At 41.7% G+C, this 24,058-nt stretch overlaps 1 protein-coding gene across 1 annotated transcript in view; it reads left to right on the forward strand.

The window, feature by feature from the left end:
- The first annotated feature begins 4,001 nt into the window (after nt 1–4,001).
- Nucleotides 4,002–24,058, forward strand: part of LOC132822848 (transcriptional repressor scratch 1-like) — a 34,693-nt gene continuing 14,636 nt past the window's right edge. Inside the window, exons 1-2 of the mRNA XM_060836222.1 lie at nt 4,002–4,032; nt 5,549–5,644. Of these exons, the coding sequence (XP_060692205.1) occupies nt 4,002–4,032; nt 5,549–5,644 (127 nt within the window). The remainder of the gene's footprint in view (nt 4,033–5,548; nt 5,645–24,058) is intronic.

Below are 24,058 nucleotides of genomic sequence, written 5' to 3' on the forward strand. Positions count from 1 at the left end.
CAAACCCCATCATAAACATGTGGAAGTTTGCATTTCTTACACCAGCAATCATTTGGAGATTATCCTTTTCTTACCAAATACATGATCATCTTTAAAATACAGTACATATTAATTCAATGTGTTGCAATGGGGCATGATTCAGTTAGTTCAGATAGTGAGTAGCAGGGACATATAAAAACTTAATTGTTTGAGGTACTGTTCCTGAATTATACGTAAGAACAAAAGAACTAGGAGCAACTTCGAGCCTGCTTTGCCATTGAATATAATCATGGCTGTTTTCACCTCAGCCTCTACTCCATTTTCCTGCCCTCTCTCCATAACCGTTCCTAAACATCAAACTATCTCCTTCTTAAATGTACCCAGTGTCTTGGCCTCCACCACATCCTAGGACAGTAAGTTTCACAGATTTATGACCTTTTGAGACAAGTAATTCCTCCTCATCTGTATTTTGAACATACCACCCCTTCGCCTAAAATTGTGATCTCTCATTCTAGATTGCCATACATGAGGAAACTCATATATGACTACTTAATAGAAACTCTATGACTACTTAATTAATTACCTTTAGATCTTATATACCTCAATTAGATCTCCACTCATTCTTCTAAATTCTAGTTGGCATGGGCTTAAGATGCTCAATCTCTCCTCATAACACAAACCAATCATGGTGAATAAGCAAACCTCAGTGAAAGATTCCATTAATTGGCTTCTCGAAAAGAGAAGGAAATGAGCTAGTATTCCCAATCTTGGGTATAACAATGGAAAATACTTGAAATTCTCAGCATTTTGAATGAAGGGTCAGTGACTTCAAAGGAAGGGAAGAGATGAATAGAGGGGAAGGTTGGTCAGAGAGATATAATGAGGCAACAAGAGTGGATGGAAAGGGAAAGAAGAGGATGGGAGATGGAAAATGGGGAGGTGAGGTGAAGAGGCAGTGTTGAGGAATGGATTGCTTTGGAGAGATGGGGAGTGAATGGGAGAGGAGAAGATTGTCAGGAAGAAAAGGAATTATGTTATTGTGGGAATAATATTGCGCATGTACTGTGCTGTTTATTCATCCAGTGAGTTCTGAAGATTGAGAGTTGTGTTCTTTGAAGAGGTCTGTGCACTGATGGTTTTCATATTAATGATTTTCAACATGGAATTGATTACCTTTGCCAGTCACACAATAGAAATCATCATTAGATAATGAGTAGAGTGTTATTTAAAAGTAATATTTAAATAAAACACAACTTGTTTTTTCATTCACAACATGTGGACATCACTGGCTAGGCCAGCATTTATTGCCCATTCCTAATTGCCTAGAGGGCAGCCAAGAATCAACCACATTGCTGTGGGTGAGGAGTCACATGTAGTCCAGACCAGGATAGGATGGTAGGTTTCCTTCCTAATGAACATTGATGGGTTTTTACAACAATGCATGGTGCTTGCAAGGTGGTTGTTAGGCTAACTTTCTTTCTTTAATTCCAGAATTATATTTTAAATTGAATTCAGATTTCACTACCTGCTATGTTGGGATTTGAATACATGCCCCCAGATCATTGGTCCAGAGTTCTGGATGACAAGTCCAAGATCTTAAGAACTTAACTTTGGGAACGTCTGAAAAGACTTGAGTCACTCACAGGCCAATCATTTCTCAACAGGATCCCTTAAAGATGTTAGGTCCTTAATTTACATCTGTCAAGGTCCTTAACTTCTGGTCCATACATCCCCCAGACTGGATTCCAAAAGGTGGATCCTGTGGCTATGTGGGTGGGCCCATTACCCCCGTACACCATTCCACTGGGATTGGCGAGCTGCTTTGTAATATAGAGTGATACCAACAACATGGGTTCAATTGCTGCACCAGCTGAGTTATCATGAAGGACTCTTCTTCTCAACCTCTGCCTTACCTGAGAGGTGGTGAGGCAGTTTATCTTTGTTGTTGTCTGATGAGAGTGCAGCCCTATCATCTGGTAAGACCATGGTGACTTTACATTTACTCTTTACACTATTCCACTGCTAAATTGGTGACCTTGGCTCAAGATTCATAGAATTGCAGAATGGTAATGGCACAGAGGAAACCAATTGAAAATGTTTGACTATGTTGGCTCTCTATAAGATGGCTCAAGTGTACTTAGTCCCATTATCCCTCCTTGTCCCTGAAAATCTTCTTATCAGATAATTATCCAATTACCTTTTTGAAAGCCTTGATCAAATCTTCTTCTGTGCTGTTCCCACACAGCTACTCCTTCCTCTTCTTGTTATGCTTCAGTTATATCAGGCATCTTGTCACTACATTGTGATTACTGTGTGTAGTTTTGGTCCCCTTATTGAAGGAAGGATGTAAATTTGTTGAAGAATGTTCATAGAAGTTTTACTAGATTTGGGCCTGGAATGAATAGGGTTGGCTTATAAGGGAAGGTTTGAGAGGCTGGGCTTGTTTTCACTGGAGTTCAGAAAAGTGAGGTTGATTTGATTAAAGTTTATAAGATCCTGAATAGTTTCTACAAGGTGGACATGGAAAGGATCTTTACTCTGGTGGGTAAGTCCACAACTAGGGAATATTGTTTTGAAATCAGTGTTTACCTTTTCAGGACAGAGATTAGAGAAACATGTTCTCTCAGAGTGCAGTGTGCAACTTTGGAATTCTCTGCCTCAGAAGGCAGTGGAGGTAGGAATCATTGACTATTTTGAGGGCTGTGGTAGGTAGATTGTTAGGTTGGGGAATCAAAGGTTATCAGGATTAGACGGAAATATGGAAACACAGAAGAACAGATTTAAGGGACTGAATGGCTTACTTATGCTCCTTATTTGTACACTCTGATTTCTCTGCTCAAAGATCTGACAGTAGACCGTGCAGTAGACAGTACTACCCAGGTACAGGAAGATATCAACCCCAGCTGGAATCGAGTTTAAATCCCTTGCTATTGACACCACACTAGCTGTCCAGCCAACTAACAACCTCCCATCACCCAGGAGTCTCAGTGGCTATAGTAATATACACTTACATGTTGTAACTTGAACATTATAATAATTTGGAGCTATGGATAATGATGGTACAGTCTTCAACACTCTTTTTCTGCTATGGCTGACCAGGAATCTCTTCTGCTCTTACTAGCTGCCTTTGACATGTGTGAGGAAGATTTACAAGTCGATTCTCAACATGTTTGGCAACATTACATATTGACCATCTTATCCTGGAGTGAGACATGAACCCAGAGATGAACCTCAGAGGCAGGAACCTATATACTGCACCATTCCAGATACTAACCACTCATAAAAAATGGTTTTCTTTATGTCAACATTGCCAGTAAGTTGGAAAAATAACCATAACATATATACCGTGTCAATAATCTGGTAGTCGTAGCAGTCTACAGCACAGGAAAACACTCTTCAGTTATTCACATCCACACCAGTCAAAAACAAGAACCTAACTATTCTAACCCCATTTCCTATCACTTGATCCAAACTTATACACCTTGGCATCACAAGTATACATCTAAATATTGCTTCAATGTTATGAGGGTTTCTGCTTCTCCCACCCTTACAGGCAGTAACTTCCACATTCCCACCATTCACTGGGTGAAAAATATTTACCTCATGTCTCCTCTAAACATTCTGCCCCTTCCCTTAAATCTATGGCCCTAGTCATTGATTCCCCCCCACCCCCACCAAGGGGAAAAGTTCTTTCATGTCTGCCCTAACTGTGCTCCTTATCATTTTAAACATGTCATTCTTGCTTCCTCTGCTTGAAGGAAACAATCCCATTCTGGCCAATCTCTCTTCGAACTGAAATTGCTGTGTCTGTTGTCATGTTGTCCATAGATTCAGATGTGTCCCTACTTCCTAATCAGTTTTCCTGTAACCTTCACCTACCCTCTCCTTATAGTCTATTCAGCAGTTTTGTCTCCAGGAACGGTTTGAATGCAGTTGAATAAACAGCAGGCTGAAAATTTGCCCCCTTCTCACAGGGGTCAAGATGACCTAGTCACGAAACCTGGATGGCTGATGTACTCGAAATGCCCCATGAGATTGACCGTGAGGTGAAGGGTAAGGAAAGGGGGTGGCGGTCTTTGTAAACAGGTGGTCTATTGATACAGATTTGAGACTAATTGTTTGGGATGTCATTATATGGACAGCGAGACAAGTGATCTTTTAAACTGGTGAATCATGTGTGACCTAATAGGATCTGGTAGGGACAGTTTTCATTTTCCTTTGTTTTCTGCTGTGGTGAAAGATTCGATTCTCTCATTGGAAAGCAGTCATATCAGCGGTTTAGCATTCTCCCATATCTAACCCAAGAGGCTATCACTCATTGATGTTGTCACTCTACACAATGAACACTGACAGGCTGTGCGACGTCATATCTGACCCCCAAACCTATCCTCATCAAACATCCATTGACCCAAACTTCCAGCAGGGGTCAATGTATAGCAATCAGAAAAGGAGTGGGGAGTGGGGGTGGGGGAACCCCAGCTCATATTCCTCTTGACTTGACCTGCAGACACTGGGAACCCCAGCTGTCCCGTTGAAACCTAACTTAGAAAAATAGTATCAGAAATCAAACCTTTCTCCCAGAAGCTGTAGATTATTTTTATTTTTAAAAAAGCTCAGAACCTGCAAGCTCCAAGCCTTGTAGGTTTTGTTCTGCAAAATCTTAGGGATTTGGGTACAATCTATACCCCAACCCCTCTGTGTATAGTTCAGTATCGAATATGATTCTACAGGGTAGTGTAACATCCTGAGGGAGTTGGTTGTTACCATATCAGACAACATATTAATAATTAATCGCGATTATTAATTATACTTAATGCTTTCAAAAATGCTCATAGAGCCTCCTATACCTGCGACATTTCATGATGCTTTTATCTGCCAATCTGTGACATTATTAGCGTCACCAAAGCGTCCGATCCTACAATGATTAGCCTTTGAAGAAATAAAAGTGGAAGTTCATTTGCTACGTGGCGCGGACTGTTCCGACCACACGGCGGATGGTGGGGGCGGGGTGGATGAGATCGGCATCATCTTTTCTCTATAGAGATGTACATTTTTACAATTCTGGAAGATAGGATTTTCCCAGCAGCTCTTGTATACTGTGGGGTTTCTTCACGAGAAGGACTATTTTTTTTCTCTCTTTCTCTCGGGCGCACTTGTACTATTGTGTGTGTGTGTGTGTATGCACAAACTGCTCAGCTGTAATTTGATGTGCCTCTCCAGAGACATTTGATGGATTAAAGTTAAGCAGCTCCATTTCTAGGCACCACCTGATCTCAGAGGCTGCGCTCCATATAAATGCTGTCTGCTTGCTGACCTCAGCTTGTCGTGCGAATCCCTCCTCCTCTCTCCCTCCCTCCCGCCCTCCTCCCTTTACACAAGCCTGTGCAACACCGTTCAATGAGCTGTCCTAGGTGCTGAAAATTCAGAACAATAAGGAAAAGGAAACGGAATAACGCCGTGGGGTTTATTTTATTTTATTGCTTATTTTTGTTTTGTTTTAAAAACATGCCTCGATCGTTCCTCGTTAAGAAGGTGAAATTAGATGGTTTTCACTCTCCCTCTGCTGCAGTTTCAGCTTCTCAGCAACACCTTGACAACTCCTATACAATAAGCAGGTCTCTCACAGACACTGTGGAGAACTTAGGGGTCCGGGTCAGTGAGAACGGTGAGTTCAAAGATTGCTTGTGTGTGTGCAATATATATTTTAAGCAATCTTCCTGAATGTTTAAAGAGAATGATGTTTGCTTAACTGTTCTGTGCTTGTGTGTTTGTGTGAAAAAATCTCTCCAAGCACCCGTGTGCACCAATCTGCTATCGCTGCTCCTTACATAATGCCAATCAACACATCTATCAAGAGCAGCTCTTCTACAGAGAATTATTTCCCTTTGTGCAAAACCAGTGAAACTTCTGGACGATGGGTTTGTCAGGTGGCGAGGGGTTGTAGATTTGCTGGATTTTTTTTTGATGGTGTCATTGTTGCCTTGTGGTCACGGGACTAGGTCGTGGAAGGAAAAACGGCAGTGGCTTTTCGAGATTATCAGTTGCTCGAAATAAAAACTTGTTGATCTGTCATTGTGAGCTTCCCAACACTGATCCGTACAAAACAAAAAAAAACACAACCGCCAGTTGTCTTCCTTAGAATGTCGGCGAGACAAAGGGGACAATAGTTTTCTTTAAATCCAGCTGAGGCTAGTCCCTGCCAAACAGGATTCGGAGTTTGCTGACTCTTAGCTTTTTTCATTCAAGTCCTTGAATGAAAAAAAACATTTTGATGGGGCCAATTCAGAAACTGAAACCCAGAAATTGCAAAATTATACAACTTATCACATTTCATTATTGGAAAACAATGATGAAATGGCAAGATATGAAACGAAATTTGGGAATATTATATCTGAGGTATAACTGACAGCTTGGTCCTCCGACCTTTCACATCTTCTTCTGCAAAAATTACCACGCTGACGGATTCTGGCAGCCTTACTTTGAAACGCTGATGTCTTGGAACTGACAAGAAAGATTTGCCTTTAGATCGCAGCTCGCTTTAGATTACCTGATTCTCATTGCGAGGTCAAATTCTTGGTTCAAGCAGATCCTTTCCAAGTGTAAAGATTTATTGCTTCGTTTCATCTTCTCTCCCCAATCCTTTGGACCTTCCCCATCCCAAACTCCGAAGTCACAACCCTTGAGCATCTATCCCTCGGATCCGGCTTTTACCATTGGTAGTTTTACAAGCTTTTGCCGTGGATTTGACATAGGTTTCTAACTCTTCTCCCCACTTCAACCCCACTTTCCTTGAAGAAGCGACAGTGGCCTATTCTCTGGTACCCTACTCACCTGCACTTCCCTGTTGGAAACAGTAATGTACACAGCAAGACATTAGGGTATGGCTCTGGGAAGCGTTGAACAAGCTGCTTCAGGTCATTATTGCTGTTAGTTCCCTAGTCTCCGCTTTTAAGATGCTGCTTAAAGCCTCCAGCTTTGACCGACCTGTCCTCCCAACTCCAGACAGAGCCAAATCTCGTTTGATAATTGCTCCCATGGAGTGCCTCAGGGATGCTGTGATTGCAAGCTCCAGTTGCAACACTGAGGCAGAAGGTCCGAGGGTTAATTAAACCCCAATCTGCTGAGTAAGCTGATCTCTGCCGGACACACACATTATAGCTGCAACAGTTGGCGTCAAATCATCCCTGCTAAAAGGGGGTAGGAGGGTTAGAAAAATAACAAGCTGCTGTGTCCCTGATGCACAATGTACGTGCACAGGAGCTGACCCAGGAAGGTACTGAGCTGGGGATGTGAATCTGACCTAAGCTTAGCATCACACAAGGAGCTGAAACAGGCTTCCTGTGATGGACTGACTCTTCTTGATGACCGGACTGATGTGTTTGGTATTTTTAGTGAAGACAATTACGTGAGTTCCAACCCAGTGCAGACAATTAGCTCTGAACTCGTGGCAAAGACACTGCCTGTCCAGAAACAGTGTGAGCATGATGGGGACATCAGTGGATTTGCCTGTATTCCAGAGTGGGGAAAAACAGTGTCTCCAGGAGAGAACAAAGAAGGGAGAACTGGAACGAAAACAATGCTGAGTTTTCAATTTCTGAATCCGTTGAAAATAAATTGGCTTTTCCAGACTGCTAAGGTGACCTCTTTAACCTCTAGTCCAGGGCCCGCTAAGAATAGGAACTAAAGATGTACTATAGATAGCCTCGTTAGGTGATAACATATCATTACACAGCAAGAGGGTTGGAACGTGTTGTTATTTCTTCTGGAATATAAAGTTTGTGAAACAGCAGGACGGGTGCAGTATTTCCCAATTTTAACTAGTGCCTGCCATACCTGTTGTGTTTTTTCTTATTCAGCTCTCTGTCTACCTCGATTATCCTTGTTCTATTGTATCTGTTCAGCAGGGAACCCTGTAAGAATTTTATTTTTTTTTAAAGAAAACTCTCGTCGTTGACCCAATCCTTTCTATCAATATTTAATTCATTCAAGGGAGTGGTCCAATTCTCCTTTTGATTCATTCACAGGATGAGGGTACTGCTGGTAAGGTCATCATTTTCTGTCAGTCCTCACTACATCTGGGACTGTGGCTCCCAGAGCAGGTCAGAGACTGGGAAATCTGTATGGACTAACTCATCTCCTGACCTCCCAAATCCTGTTCACCAACTACAAGGCACGCGCCAGGAGTGTGACTGAATACTCCCCACTTGCCTGGATGAGTGCAACTCCAACAACTCTCAAGAAACTTGACGCCATCCAGGATAAAGCAGTCCACTTGATTGGCACCACATCCATAAGCATCAGCTCCCTCCATCACCAAAGCTCAGTAGCAGCAGTGTGTACCATCCACAAGATGCACTGCGGAAATTCACAAAAGCTTCTTAGAAAATAGAAATATCTTTACATTCAGATGGTGTTGAATGTCTGGATTGCACTGCCTGAAAGGGTAGCTGAAGCAGGAAACTTCACAACTTTTAAAAAGTACTTGGGTGAACACGTGAAATGTCATAGCATTCAATGCTATTGGCCAAGTGCTGCAAAGCGAGATGACTGTAGATTTGAGTAGTTTTGAATTCCCCTCCAAGCTGCTCATCATCCTGACCTGGAAATATATCTCCATTCCTTCACTGCTATTGAATAAACATAATGGAACTCCCTCCTTAACAGCATTGTGGATGCTGCTATATCAAATGGATTTCAGTGGTTTAAAAAGGCAGCTCACTGATGCCTTCTCAAAGGCAAATTGGGTTGGGCAATAAATGCTGGCCCATCCAATGACATCTACATCTCATGAATGAATAAAATAACCTTGTTCCTTCCCTCCATTTCTCCCTCCTCTCTCATACCTCTATGTAATGCCTCCTCTCCTTGCTTGTATTCCTTAATTAGTAAACTGCAACTTGTTACTTTGATTTCCCAGCTCTGAAAACATCCAGCAGGAACTGCTTTGAGCTTAAAGATGCCCTGTTAACATTTTAACATTTTAAGACTCTGATATGCTTTTGAGAAAAAGCATTCATAAGCAGATGAATTACTTCGAAGGGATTTGCTCCTCTCAGGTTGCAGAGAAATTATAAATTCTTGGACATGTGATTAAAGGAAAGAGAGTTCTATATTTTCTGCATTATGTTATATTAGGACAGCAAATGAGAAACGTTTTCAAGTGTGAGGCAGCAACAGGCAAATCTGGCCAATATCTGCCCATATTGAAAGGCCAGAGTGCTATGCCTGGAATTTTATGGTCATAGGTATGGAATATAACTTACTGTAAAACACTTGTCAAATAGTGAATATATTCTCTAGCCTGCAATATGTTAAGTAGCAATTCAACTATATTAGACTTCGTTCCCCAATGGCTACATATGGTGCTTACTACGTTATAGACTGCACAACTTATTAAGAAATACAGATTTGCATTTTTATAGAAACTTCCACATTCTCAAGGTATCACAAAGCATTTTACAGCCAAAAATGTGTTTTATTTTGTCGTGTCGTCACTGTTGCAACAACTAAAACAACGCCAAATTGAGCATAGCAAGCTATATGATAACGATCAGATAGTTTGACTTTTAATGATGAAAATTGAGGGATATATTTTGGCTGGAATGCTCAGCAGGTGCTTCACTGCTGTTCATTGTAATAGTTTATTTTCTTATTATTCTTTCATGGGATGTCAGTGTCACTGGGAAGGCCAGCATTTGTTGCCCATTCCTGATTGTCTTTCAACTCAGTGATCCATTTTAGAGAGCCATTAAATGTCAACCGGTTTGCTGAGTCACATGTAAGCAAAGAACATTAGTGAACTAGGAGGGTTTTTACAACAATCTATGAGAGTTGGCATGGGTTGTCACTAAGGAGACAGTGAGGACTGCAGATGCTAGAGATCAGAGTTGAGAGTGTGTTGCTGGAAAAGCACAGCAAGTCAGGCAGCATCCGAGGAGCAGGAGAATCAATGTTTCAGGCCGGAACCCTTCATCAGGAATGTTTTTCTAATAAAGGGCTCCGGCCCAAAACGCCGATTTTCCTGCTCCTCGGATGCTGCGCTTTTCCAGGAACACACTCTCAACATAGGTTGTCAGTAAGACTAGTTTTACAATAGAGACAAGGAATCTATCATATCCATATGAGATTACAAACTGGACTTTAATTTAGCATTTCATCTCTGGCACCTCTAGCAATGGAGCATTTTGTTTAGCACTGTACTGGAGATAAAGACTGAAGGTACTGTTCAAACCACTAGAGTGGGACTTGAACCCGTAATTGACTGACTTAAAAGGGAGATTGTGACCCATTGACCTCTGGTGTTCTTTGTAAACAACTCACTTCACCAGAAAAACCTATCTTCAGTTGCTCTGATCTCCCACACCCCCCAAGGTAGTTTGGGAACTTGGTCGGTGTGGTCTAGTTAGACTGAAGGATCTGTTTCTAAGTTGTATGACTCTATGACTCTATTATGTATTTCAAGTGGTTAAGCATAGTATTTGCCTCTGTTTCATTTGAGATCCTACTGAACAATTACTCAAGTTAAAGTGAGAAATTCATATGGTTCCTAAGAAAGTCCATTTGGGGTGGAATGGTGGCTCAGTGGTTAGCACTGCTGCCTCACAGCACCAGGGTGGCAGGTTTGATTCCAGCCTTGGGTGACTGTCTGTGTGGATTTTGCATGGTCTCCCCATGTCTGCATGGGTTTCCTTCGGGGGCTCTGGTTTCCTCCCTCAGTCCAAAGATGTGCAAGCCAGGTGAAGTAGCCATGCTAAATTGTCCATAGTGTTAGGTGCATCAGTCGGAGGGAAATGAATCTGGGTGGGTTACTCTTTAGAGGGTCGGTGTGGACTTGTTGGGCCAAAGGGCCTGTTTCCACACTGTAGGGAATCTAATCTTCTAGCCCTTGGTTTCACTCTCAATGACTGCCTTTGATCTTGTGTGAGACTATAACAAGGCTAATGGGGAATTGGCAGCCTTTTTCATATCTCTCACCTGAAGTAATGAGAAATAAACATTTGAAGGATGCAAAACTGAATGCTTATTCTCTATCACATTTTTCTTGAGGACAGAACTTCACACATTTTCTGTGTGCAATGTTATCTGATGTTAACTAATACCACATTAAAGGCCTTGTGTATAGCCCTCAGTCACTGTCAGCATCACATTTACCTCATGTCATCACTTTCTCACCATATGAACATATGAATTAGGAGCAAGAGTAAGCCATTCATCCCCTCTAGACATCTTGGCTATTCAACAAAATCATGGCTGATCTGACTGTGGCCTCAATTCTACGCTCCTGCCTACCCCAGATAACCATCAACTTCCTTGCTAGTCGAGAATTAATCTATTTCTGCTTAGTAAGTACTCTACCCAATGACCCTGCCTCCACTGCTCTCTGAGGAAGAGAGTTCAAATGACGTATGATCCTCTCAGAGAAAAAATAAATCTCCCATCTCTGTCTTAAATCAGACACCACTGATATTTAAACTGTGTTCTTTTGTTCTTGTCTTACCTTGTCACATTTCATTGATGACACCATTATCATGAAACAGTGCATCTTCTAAATCACTGTGAACAGTGCCTTTGGAAGTCAGCTGTGTTCTTACACAACACTTCAGTCTTTGCAACACAGTGCTGTTCAAACCTTCACCGACTGAAACCTCATTTTGAGGCTTGAAAATGATCACAACTCCTAAGTGAAAACTGAAAGGGGGCAGGGTGGCTGTGTGAGATGGAGCACAGCTGCTGCAACCAAGGTCTACAGTGACTGTTGCTGCCTCAGAGTTTACAAATCCAAATGTTCAGCTAACGACCCTATTTTAAGGTCCCAACTCAACTTTGGGGAACTGTGGTGTAATGATTATAAAACCGAACTCCTCAAAATGTACATCTTTAAATGTGACTTGGATCAGCTCCTCAAAACCTTTTCAGACAGAGCTTTGGGAATGTTCATTATTTTAAAAGCATTGCATTCATGAAAGTTATTGCCCTGATATTGAGTTGTTTTGGCTTTGATCACAGTCTTTTTGGATGACATGTTAAACCAAGTCACAGTCTGCCCTCTCAGATGGACAGAAAAAATCTTATAATACTATTCAGAAGAAGAATAGAAGAGTTAATGCTAGTGCCCTGGTTATTTATCATTCCACAATCAACATCACAAAAAGCTACAGTAACTGGTCATTCCCACATTACTGCTTGCTTTGTGCACATTGGCTATCATGTTTCCTATATTACAGCAGTAACAGCATTTCAAATATATTTTATTGCTTATAAAGTGCTTCAGGATATCTTGAGGTCATGAAAGGTGCTACATAAATACAAGGTTTATTCATTCATTCATGTTGCTTTCTGAGATCTTCATAATCCTTTAACCTATATTAACCAGCTTGTACAGCACTCACCATGACCTACTTTCTAATGGTAAGATAAAACAAGCAGTGTTGCTTTAAAATAAATTAGAGGATAAATGATATGAAGGCAAGTATCTGACAGTGAGCAGGATCATTCAATGTCACGGCTCTGTGAATATCGCAATCTGCATGAGATTCATCCAGAAATTACTCTCCCAGTAAGTGGCTGGATCAGAACTGGATTACCATAAAATCTGGTGTCAGAAGATGCATTCGTGTGAATTTAGAGCGAGCTTGTGCAGACCAAGTATTGTTATATTGTTTTGAGATTCAACAAGGTGCAACATGAGCACAGTTAAATACAGATTGACACAACAAAGTTAAACCACATTCACTTAATAGTGTCCATACGCATGCTGTGATGGGGTTCTAGTGGTTTATTGATCACTCCACAAAGAAGCATCATTAACAAATAATCAATGTTTAATTAATTTGAGTGAATCCATGAGGAAAGGCATCATCACCCTCATCTACAAGCAGAAGGGGGAGATCAGAAATTGGAGACCAATCTCACTATTAAACACAGACTACAAAATCTTGTCAAAGGTCATTGCCAACCGGGTCAGGTCTGCTCTGGGACCGGTGATCCACCCCGACCAAACCTGTGCTGTACAGGGCAGGAAGATCGCTGAGAGTCTCACACTCCTCAGGGATACGATCGCCTATGTGCAGGACAGGGGGGTGGACACCTGCCTCATCAGTCTGGACTAGGAGAAAGCCTTCGACATGATATCGCATACATATATGAGGGATGTTCTCTCCAATATAGGCTTTGGGAGGGAATCTGTAGTTGTCATTGTCAGTGCAGTCTCAATCAATGGGTGGGAATCAGATAGCCTCCCTGTAAGCTCTGGAGTCAGGCAGGGCTGCCCTCTCTCTCCTGCCTTGTTTATGTGCTGCATAGAGCCATTTGCCGAATCCATCAGGAAGGATGCGAGTCTAAGAGGGGTGACTATTCCTGGCAGCGGGGGCCTGTAGGTTAAGGCCTCCCTGTACATGTCACCGTTTTCTGCTCGGATCTGTGCACAGACTCATGTGCATCTGTGACCAGTTGGAATGGGCCTCGGGGGCCAAGGTAAACCAAGGCAAGAGCGAGGCCATGCTCTTTGGGAACTGGGCCAACCAATCCTCGATCCCCTTCACTGTCAGGACCGACCACTTGAAAGTGCTGGGTATTTGGTTCAGTGGAGCTGGGGCATGCGCCAAGACCTGGGAGGAGCGGATCAGGAAAATGAGGCAGAAACTAGGCAGATGGGAGCAACAGTCACTCTCCATCACCGGAAAAAACCTGGTCATCAGGTGTGAGGTCCTGTCAGTATTGTTATATGTGGCACAGGTATAGTCTATCCCCAGAACCTGTGCCGCTGCAGTCACCCGGGCCATCTTCCACTTCATGTGGATATCAAAGATGGACCGGTCCAAAGGGACACAATGTACAAAGACCTGGGCAATGGCAGAAAAAACACGTCCAATACCACCCTCACCTTGATGGCCACCTTTGTGTGTGGCTGCAACAAGCTGTGTGTGGATCCCCGGAATGCAAACATCAAGTGTCACTACGTACTGATGTTCAGTATTCAGAAGTTTGGCATCAGCTGATGTTAATTCCATGAACAAGTCGACAATCTCTGGAACAGGCTTCCCAAGGGAGTTGGTAGAGGAAAACTATGTTGATCCATTCAATTGCAAATTAGAAGATTTCCTATTTTAGAATGCAGCATAAAGTGATTTTGACAAGTTATGATAGGGATAGTAGCACCTTATCATAATGATATTGAACCAATACCATTATGGAATTGGTTAATGAGATTGAACCAATAAACCACTGGCCTGAAACCGTACTCTGGAAACTTGATTTCAAATCTGAGTAGGGCGTCTCGATTAGAAGGTCATGAAAGAAGACATTGGATTGTTATAAATACCCATCTGGATTGCAAGGAAAATTTGCTGACTTTATCAACTCTACACATGGACCCAGGGATACAGTAGTGTGGTTGACTTGTAACCCTCATCTGAAATGGTACAGCAAACCATTCAGTTGCATGTTCTTAGGCTTAAAGGGATCAAACTGTATTTGGAAAAAGCAAAAGGATGTTACCTTATTGGATGATTGGCCATGATCATATTGTAGGGCAGAGCAAGCTTGAAGAGCCTACTCCTAGATTCTAGGTTTTTACATGGTCATCACCACCACCTACTCAGACGCGGTAAAGGTAGGACAATACATGCCGGCCTTTCTAGCCTCATTCATATCCCAGAAATAATTTAATTTTTTTAAAAAATGGCTGTTATGTGCTCAGGGGGAATGAATGGTTTTTGGAGCTATGGTTCCCAACATTCTCATAACAACCATTTCTTCATCTCATATTTATTGTAGATTAGCCGGTTGAGACTGGTGGTCCATGATTAATCAATAACTCCAGGACACTAGTAGACAAAATAAGTGGCCCATCACCTTTTCTGTGGTCAAGAAATTCCTAAGTTTCTAACTTCTCATTTCTTGGTTGACTCATGTTCTCATCCACTATTTGACTCATCCAATGCTCTGGGCTTTGGCTTGTCAGTGGGTGGTTTAGATTTTATTAACCACAAACTTGCCACTTCCCAGGAAAATTCAATTTAAACACAGCTCAAAATTTTAAATAAAACTAGTTTTTAACTCCAAGGATCTGATTCTGAGGAAAGCTTGGGATATTCTCTTCATAAAAGTTAAAAAAAGACTTGCATTTATGTAGTACCTTTCTGAACACTGTGATGGCCACCCTGAGTTCATATTAAACTAGCCTGGCACATTCAATAACACTGTATCGTTTCCAATAGGAAAACTAGGTCACTGTGGAGCAGATTTCAGTTACTTGACAAAAAATATCTTCTAAAAACAAAACTTGTTTTTTTCAATATGTGTTCCCACTAGACAAAAACAAAGTTATGTTTGCTCAAGGTACTGGCCATGGTCATATTGAATGGTACAGCAGACTCAATCTTCTCCTGCTTCCATTTTCTAGGTTTTTACCTGGTTCATCACCACCAAATACTCAATGGTAGTAAAGGAATGGCAATACATACTCACCTTTCCAACCTCATTCATATTCCAAAATTATCCAAAGGTTTGATCCAGACGATGGTGTGTACAGACTGGAAGAAGGGGGCAAGGTCAGGTGGGGCATCAGTGAAACCCATTTATCCACTCTTTCCTGAATTACATCTGGTCACCTTTATTTGCATAAAACCATACAAAAGGCCCTGCTGAGATGCTCCATACAATCTCACAGCTCAGGTGGAAGCCATTGATCCATTATGCCTGTGTGGAATCTTTGAAGGATCCATTTTCAATCACCTTTCCCCAGTGGCCTGTAATTTTCCTCCTTCAGGTATTTATCCAGCTTACTTTTGAAAGTTAGTGTTGAATTTGTGTCTACTGCCCTTTCATAGGCAGCATCTTCTGGATCACAAGAGCCTGCTGTTTCCTCGTTACTGACCTTCCTGCCACTAAAAACAGTTACTTCTTATTTATGATCATAGAAAAATTCACCAGTCTGCAGCAAAACTGGTCGACAGGACATTTTGGTTTCGACAGATCTGTGTAAATAAATGAAAACAAATCTCCCATCAGGAAGGAGCTGAGGGTCATCTGGGGTCAGATTGTATTTACCACTCGCCCCGCATGAACTACTTATAGCTGAACATTTACTTCACCATCTGTCCTAATTGATGGATTTTTCCTCAGCCATCCTGCTGACCTGTTGCTCCTCTTCTTCTCAGTGCAATGGCCCTGTTAACACCGATGTGTATTGGATTCTGTGCCAGGTGTCTCTGTTTCCTGTTATAAATCTCAGTGGTCAATGCGTTATGAACGTTCAAAGTCAATCTGACTCACCAGCTATTCAGTAGATTTTTTTTTCCCCTCAGCTGTGACAGCATCGCTACATTTTCATAGAATCCCTCCAGTATTGATGCAGGCCATTCAGTTCATCAAGTCCAAACCGACCCTCTGAAGAGTATCCCACCCAGACTCACTGCCCCTACTCTATAACCCTGCATTTCTCATGGCTAACCCACCTAGCCTGCATATCCCTGGACACTATGGGGCAATTTTGCATGGCCAATCCACCTAACCTGCACATCTTTGGACTGTGGGAGGAAACTGGAGCACGTGTAGACACGGGGAACAATGTGCAAACTTCACACAGACTATCACCCGAGGGTAGAATCGAACCCAGGTCCCTGGCACTGTAAGGCAGCAGTGCTAACCATTGAGCCACCGTGATACATTTTGTCTGAGTGCTCTGAACGAGGGAAGAAAAACAAATCAGCCAGAGCTCCCGCTCATGATAATTCTGCAGTTTAAAAAGCAACCAGCTATTAAAAGCTAAATCACTCCACACAGTAACAGACAAAAACATCCCTATTGGCTCCTTTACAGCAATTGAGTAGGTTTTACAGAGCTTTCTTTTAAAACAAAATCATTCATAGATATTAGGTGTTGCTGGCAACACCAACAATCGCCGCTCATCCCTAATTTCCCTTGAGAAGATGACACTGAACCCACATATTGATCAGCCACCATCCTCAGGATGTCAGGATACCCACAGTGCGATGCAGAAAGCAATTCCAGGATTTGCACACAGCAACACTGAAGCAATAGTGATATGGTTCCAAGACAGGATGGTGTGTGTTTGGAGGGGGCATTACTGGTGGTGATGTGATCACTGCCCTCGGTCATCCAGGTGGTGGAGGTTGTGGGATTTGGAAGGGGATATTGAAGGAGACTTGGTGAGTTGCTGCAGTACTTTTTATAGACGGTACACATTGCTGCCACTGCATAGTGGTGGTGGAGGAAGTGAATGTTTTTGTTGGTAAATAAGGAGCCGACAGAAAGATTTCTGCAAAACGAGAGGGCATTAAAGAGATTCACAGTGGTGGTAACAGATCCCAGCCGATACCCATCAAAATTAAATAGGCTGGGAGTATTTTCTCTTGTGGGCTCACTTAATAGAGATCTTTTTTATCATCAAAGGATTTGATAATGTAGACATAGAAAAAATGCTTCCAACTGTACACGAGGCCAAACTAGGGATCATATCTACAGTAATTCCAAGTAAAGCCTGGGAGTTCAGGAGAAACATCTTTACACGCACATCGTTTAAAATATGGAGCTCACACACATCACAGAAAGCAGTTACGGTGAAGAGATACATTTAAGAGGAACTGAATAAACCTGAAGGAGCAAGGAATGGTGGGATTGGCTGATGGGGTTAGAAGAGAGGTAGAAGGAGGCCCATGTGCAGCATCAATCCCATTGTGGGCAGGTTGGGCTGAATGGCCTGTTTCTGTGCTGCAGCTTCAATGCAGATTTCTGTAAAAATGCCTAAAAGGTCAACCATGTGAGGCACTAATATCACAAAAGGAGTCATTGTACTTTCACAGTCTCTCAATTCTCTCATTATTCGAAGGCTATACCTTTAGTACAGTAATATGCATAATATTATCCAGAGCTTCATTCTCTCCCAGCCTTCATTTTCTGTCCCTCTCCTTTCCTTCTGTCTCTTGGAGGTTTCTGGATTTTAATTGACACCGTGCCAGCTCTGGTATATCATCGTAGCCAGGGTTCAGGGAAGGGAAAGAGAAAGACTTAGAAGAAAAACATTGTGGAAAAAGAATTTAAACACAAGTTTGCAGGTTAATTATCTAACATCCAGCATTTTTAGTGACTATAACTTTTTTCGTACTATTGCACCAGACTGCAGCACATTAGAGTGTTAAATATACACTGCAGATCCCCGACTGCGAAACATCTGCGACATTTTAGCAGTTAGTGTTTGTCACTTAACAAGATATTAAAAAACAATTTAAACATGTGAATTTGGAGGATGGGCAAGAGAGTTAGAACGAAGATCACTGCTCAGAAGTGTAGTCCTTGACATACACAATCAATTCATAGACTTAGCTTTCAGATTAAATCTGCCTTTGTGCAGATTTTAACTACATAGCAACATTGACTACACTCCACTTTCTGTTGGCTGCAGAACACTTTCACAGAGCATGTGAAAGGCACTATATAAATGAATGTTTTTTCTATTAGAAGAGATATTAACATCCGGTGCAACCCCGACAGTTCACAGGTTACATACTGACAGGTCAGCATTTTAACAACTGCATTTATTTTATAAATGTGCTCACTATTGCACCAGACTAGAATGTTAAGAGTTGAAAACACACACTGTCAATTCCTGATTGCAAACCACTGGCGACATTCTTTACATGACAAAAAGAAATTAGTGTCTAAACTGGAAATATTCAAACTGACAACAATGGCTGTGTCCCCTTATAATGATTGTGATGTATTTCTTGAGTACAGTTTTAAAAGATGTTTTTAAAAAATTGGTTTGGAATGGTGCTGATACAAAGATGATAGTGAACTTAATGATCTCTCCATGTTGAATTATTCCTGCTTACATATTTCACACTGCAATGCTTTTATTATAAAATCTTTAAATGGGTTTGCTCAGAAATGGAAATTGAATTGTGACTATCAGTTGATAAGAGTCTGATTCACAGATGAAGACCTAATTCATGGGGCTATCACCTTAACGCCACTTGTTCTCTGCTTCAGGGCTTGAGCTCACAATGCAAGCTTACACTCCCCCATCTACAAGGATCTTGTGGAGCAGTGGTATTGTCCCTACCTCCAGGCCTGAAGATCTGGATTCAAGCCCCATCTACCCAGTGGGAGTGTTACGACACACCCTAACCACACTCAAGAAATTTGACACCATCCAGGACAAAGCAACCTATCTGATTGACATCATATCCGCAAACACTCCCTCCCTCCACCACAGACGCTCAATAGCAGTAGCGAGTACCAACTATAAAATGCACTGTAGAGATTCACCAAAGATCCTTAGACAGAGTCTATCAAATCCATGATGACTTCCCTCTAAACAGACAAGGACAGCACCACCACCATAATGTCCCCCTCCAAGCCACTCACCATCCTGACTTGGAAATATACCACCGTTTCTTCACTATCACTGGGTCAAAATCCTGAAATTTCCTCCCGAAGGACATTGTAGGTCATTCTACAGCACGTGGACTGCAGCAGTTCAAGAAGGCAGCTCACCACCACCTTCTCAAGGACAACTAGGGACGGGCAATAAATGCTAGCCAGGCAACACTCACGTCCCACGAATGAATAAAAAAAAGACATTTTGATTAAAATACCTGCACTGACCCAGATAGTACTGAGTGTGTTATAGGATTCCTGATGAAGGGCTCTTGCCTGAAATGTCAACTCTTCTGCTCCTCGGATGCTGCCTGACCTGCTGTGCTTTTCCAGCACCATATTCTCGGGACTGTCATAGGTTTCATCTTTCAGAGGAGATATAATACTATGAATCCATTTGCACAATAAAGCGATCTTGGAAGATCCCATACCACTATTTTAAAAAGGAAGGGCCTGCTTCCCTAGTGTTCTGGGCCAGCATTTGACTCTCACTCAGATTCCCAATGAAGGGCTTATGCCAGAAACGTCGACTCTCCTGCTCCTCGGATGCTGTCTGACCTGCTGTGCTTTTCCAGCACCACTCTCTGGACTCTCAATCAATCTGATAAAAAAAATTAGCTCATTAGTAAGTCAGCTCTGTGGGAATTGGCTTGTACAAGTTGGTTCCTATTTTATCCACATTATAACAGTGACTACAATTCAAAAGAGCCCCATTGGCTATAAAGATCTTTGGGATGTCCTGAGGGAGGAAAAGTGTTAGATAAATATTTTCTTTTTTTTGCATTCTGCAAGTAACCATGAAGTGAATATCATAGGAAGAAAGGAAGCAGAGAGATTGTAGACCCGTGTGATGGTTAGATGGGAGCTGGCAACGTATAGGAAATGGTGGTGTAGTGGTATGTCACTGGGCCAGCAATTCAGAGACCCAGGCTAATGCTGTGCAGGTATGAGTTCAAATCCTGCCACTGCCACTGTAGTGGTCAAATTGAAACAATTCATAAAATCTGGAATTAAAAGCTTGTCTTGGTGAAAAATACCATCTGGTTTACTAATGCCCTTTCAGGAAGCAAATCTATCATGCTTGCCTGGTCTGACTCCAACCACTGGCTATATGCTTGACTCTTAACAGCCCTCTGTAATGGGCTAGCAAGCCATTCAGTTCAATGGGCAGTTAGGGATGCCCTCGTCCTATGAAAGAATAAGGTGGGGGTGGAGGGTAGCAGAAATGTACAATATAATATGAGGGAAGGTCACCAGATCCGTCATTAGTTGATGTAACACATGAACCATTCTTCTCAAAGAGTGCTTATTTCCAGCAAGGTTAAATCACCTGGAGCATTTTCAGTGATCAATTTTTTGTTAGACTTCTGTAAACACTTCCTGGTCCACCTGCATCTTCAGGAACAAGTAGTGAGCAACAAAAATATTCGGTTTGTATAGCAGCTTTAACATTGTATTTTTAAAAAATCACAAGTGCATTTTGACAGTGAACCACAAAAGGAGATATTGGACAGTTGATCAAAAATTTGGTGAAAGAGGCATTATTTGTGGAATCCCTTAAAAATGAAAAACTTGCACTTTCACAACAACAGGATATCTCAAAATACTTTGCAACCAATGAAATAATTTGGCATGTAGTCATCCTGACTGTAAGAAATGCATCAGCTAATTTGGATACAGAAAGTTCCCACAAATAACAATGTAATAATGAGCATTTTTACATTCCATTCCATTCCCTAAAGCATGGAAATAGGCCCTTCGGCCCAACAAGTCCACACCGACCCTTCAAAGAGCAACCCATCCCCCTCTGACTAATGTACTTAACGCTACAGGCAATTTAGCATGGCCAATTCACCTAACCTGAACGTCTTTGGAGTGTGGGAGGAAGTAGTCTTTTTTTCATGTGATGCTGATTGAAGGTTCAGTATTGTCCAGAAGATCAGAGCAAACTTCATTTCTCTTCTTCAAAATAGTGCCATGGGATTTTGTTTTCATATATTTACCTGAGGAAAGTTGGGGCTTTGTTTTAAACATATTACTCAAAGATCGTGCCTCCAGCAGTTCTGCAATGCTTCAGTCCTGCACTGAATTTTCACCCTTCATTTTTGTGGCTCAGTCCTGCAGTGGATCTGGAACTTTGCCCCTGACTCAGAGGCAAGGCTGCTACCAACTAAGAGAAAGAGAGACCAAAAGGTTTAAGGAGGAAATTCCAGAGTTTGGGATGTCGGAAGTTCAAATGGCTTCCAATGGTGACAATCCAATAGGATAAATTTTATTGACGCCTCCTTTCCTTTAAACTTTCTTTTTGGACACTGTCAAAATTTTTATCCTCCAGAGTGGAAAGGTGGGGCAAACATTAGGAGGTGGTGGTGTAGTGGTAATATCACTGAAACTAATGAACTTCACTGAACTTCAGAAACCCAGGCTAACATTCTGCGCTTATGGGTTTGGATTCCATCATCACACATAGTGACATTAGCATTTTGTAAAAAGCTGTCCTAATGGCATCCACATATAAACAGTGTCATAAAACCTATCTAATTCATTAATGTGGTCAACTCTTAACTAGACAATTAGAGACAGGCAATACATTTTGGCATTAGCTAACAATGACCACATCCAATGAATGAATATTTTTTAAAATTCCAGAACTCCTTGGGTGACAAGGGAGATAAAAAAAAAGTGAGTTGAAGAAGGAAAGCAGTCTTTATGTGAGGTAGCAAATAGAATTGAGAAACAAGCTGAATGCAGAAAGTTCAGAAGGGAGTTGAAGAAGTCAAAAAAAGAAGCAGAAAGAAAATATGAAAAAGGACTGGCACCTAAAATTAAGGTAAAGCCCAAAGCACATCAATAGTAAAAAGGTTGTAAAAGAAGTTGGACCAATGATCGTAAAGGGATTTATCTGGGGAGGCAATAGCCCAGTTGTATAATTACTAAATTATTAATCCAGAAACTCATCTAATGTTCTGGGGACCCATGTATGAATCCTGCCGTGGCAGATGCTGGAATTTGAATTTGATTTTAAAAAATCTAAAGTTAAGAATCTACTGGTGACCATGAAATCATTGTAAATTGTCAGGAAATGTCCTTTCAGGTAGAAAATTTGCGATCCTCACCTGGTCTGGTCTACATGTGACTCCAGACCCACAGTGCATGGACTGCAGTAGTTCAAGAAGGCAGTTCACCATCACTTTCTCAGTCAGCAACGCCCATGCCCCAGGAGTGAACGAAAAAAGAATTACACGTGAAGGCTGAAGTGTGAAATGGCTACTTTGCAACTGTCTTTACTTGTAAGGCAGATGGTGTTAAGGCCATGGTAATAGAGGAGGAAACTCGATCACTGGAAGGGTTAAACATCAATAAGGAGGAAGTATCGTATAAGCTCTTAGTATTTAAAGTTGATAAGGTATCAAGACTGGACATGGTAGCAAAGTGAATAGAAATTTGGCTGAGTGTTAGGAAACAGAGTGATGGGTATTGGGTATTTTGGGGCTGGAGGAAGATTTGCAAAGGAATTCTCCAGGGGCGAGTATTGGGATCCTTGCTTTTCCTGATATATATTAATGAGCTATAAAGAAAGGCTGGAAGGGCGGTAGGGTGGCACAGTGGTTAGCACCGTTGCCTTACAGCACCAGAGACCAGGGTTCAATTCCCACTTCAGGCTACTGTCTGTGGAGTTTGCACATTTCCTCAGGGTGCTCTGGTTTCCTCCCAAAATCCAAAAACATGCCAGTTAGGTGAATTGGCCACACTAAATTGCCCATAGTGTTAGGTGTAGGTGTAGGTGTAGGTGTAGGGGTGTGGGTGGATTGCTCTTCAAAGGGTCAGTGTGGACTTGTTGGGCCGAAGGGCTTGTTTCCACACTGTAAGTAATCTAATGTAGAGGCTGGGACTTTTTCACAGGAGGTTAAGAGGTGATTCAATAGAAGTTTATAAAATAATGACTGATATGGAGAGAGTTAGTGGTAGTTGTCTTTTCCCTAGGATGGGGGATTTCAAGCCTAAGGGACACATCTTTAAGGTGAGAGGAGAGAGATTTAAGAAAGACATAAGAAGCAAATCTTTTACATAGAGTGTGGTTCATGTGTAGAATGAACTTCCTCAGAAAGTGGTGGGTACAATTACAAAATTTAAAAGACATGTGGATAGGTAAATAAATAGGAAATGTTTGGAGGAATATAGGCCAGGAGCAGGCAGGTGAGTCTAGTTTAGTTTGGAATTATTTTTGACATGGACTGGTTGGACCAAAGGGTCCGTTTCTATGCGGTATGACTCTATGACATATATCTTGACATGCAGGGGACAATTCAAAGTTTGTGAGCAGCACAAAATTTGCAATAATTCAATATTCTAAACTTCATAAACAGGGGCAGACACAGGGAGTCTATTGTGAACTTATATAAAACACTGGTTGGACCTCAACTGGATTATTATGTTCAGTTCTGTATGCCATGTTTCAGAAAAAATGTGAACACAGTAGAGAGGACATTTATGACAATTGTGCCAGAGATGAGAAGCTTCACTTATGATAGTTTGGAGAGGCTCGGGCTGTTTTCTTTGGAGATGAGAAGGCTGAGGAGAGATTTAATCAAAATTTTCAAACTTTATGAGAGATCTGGATAGAGTAGGCTAGGAGAAACTATTGGGTAAAAAGTGAGGTCTGCAGATGCTGGAGATC

The sequence above is a fragment of the Hemiscyllium ocellatum genome, chromosome 15, assembly GCF_020745735.1.
Source record: "Hemiscyllium ocellatum isolate sHemOce1 chromosome 15, sHemOce1.pat.X.cur, whole genome shotgun sequence".
Lineage (NCBI taxonomy): Eukaryota > Metazoa > Chordata > Chondrichthyes > Orectolobiformes > Hemiscylliidae > Hemiscyllium > Hemiscyllium ocellatum.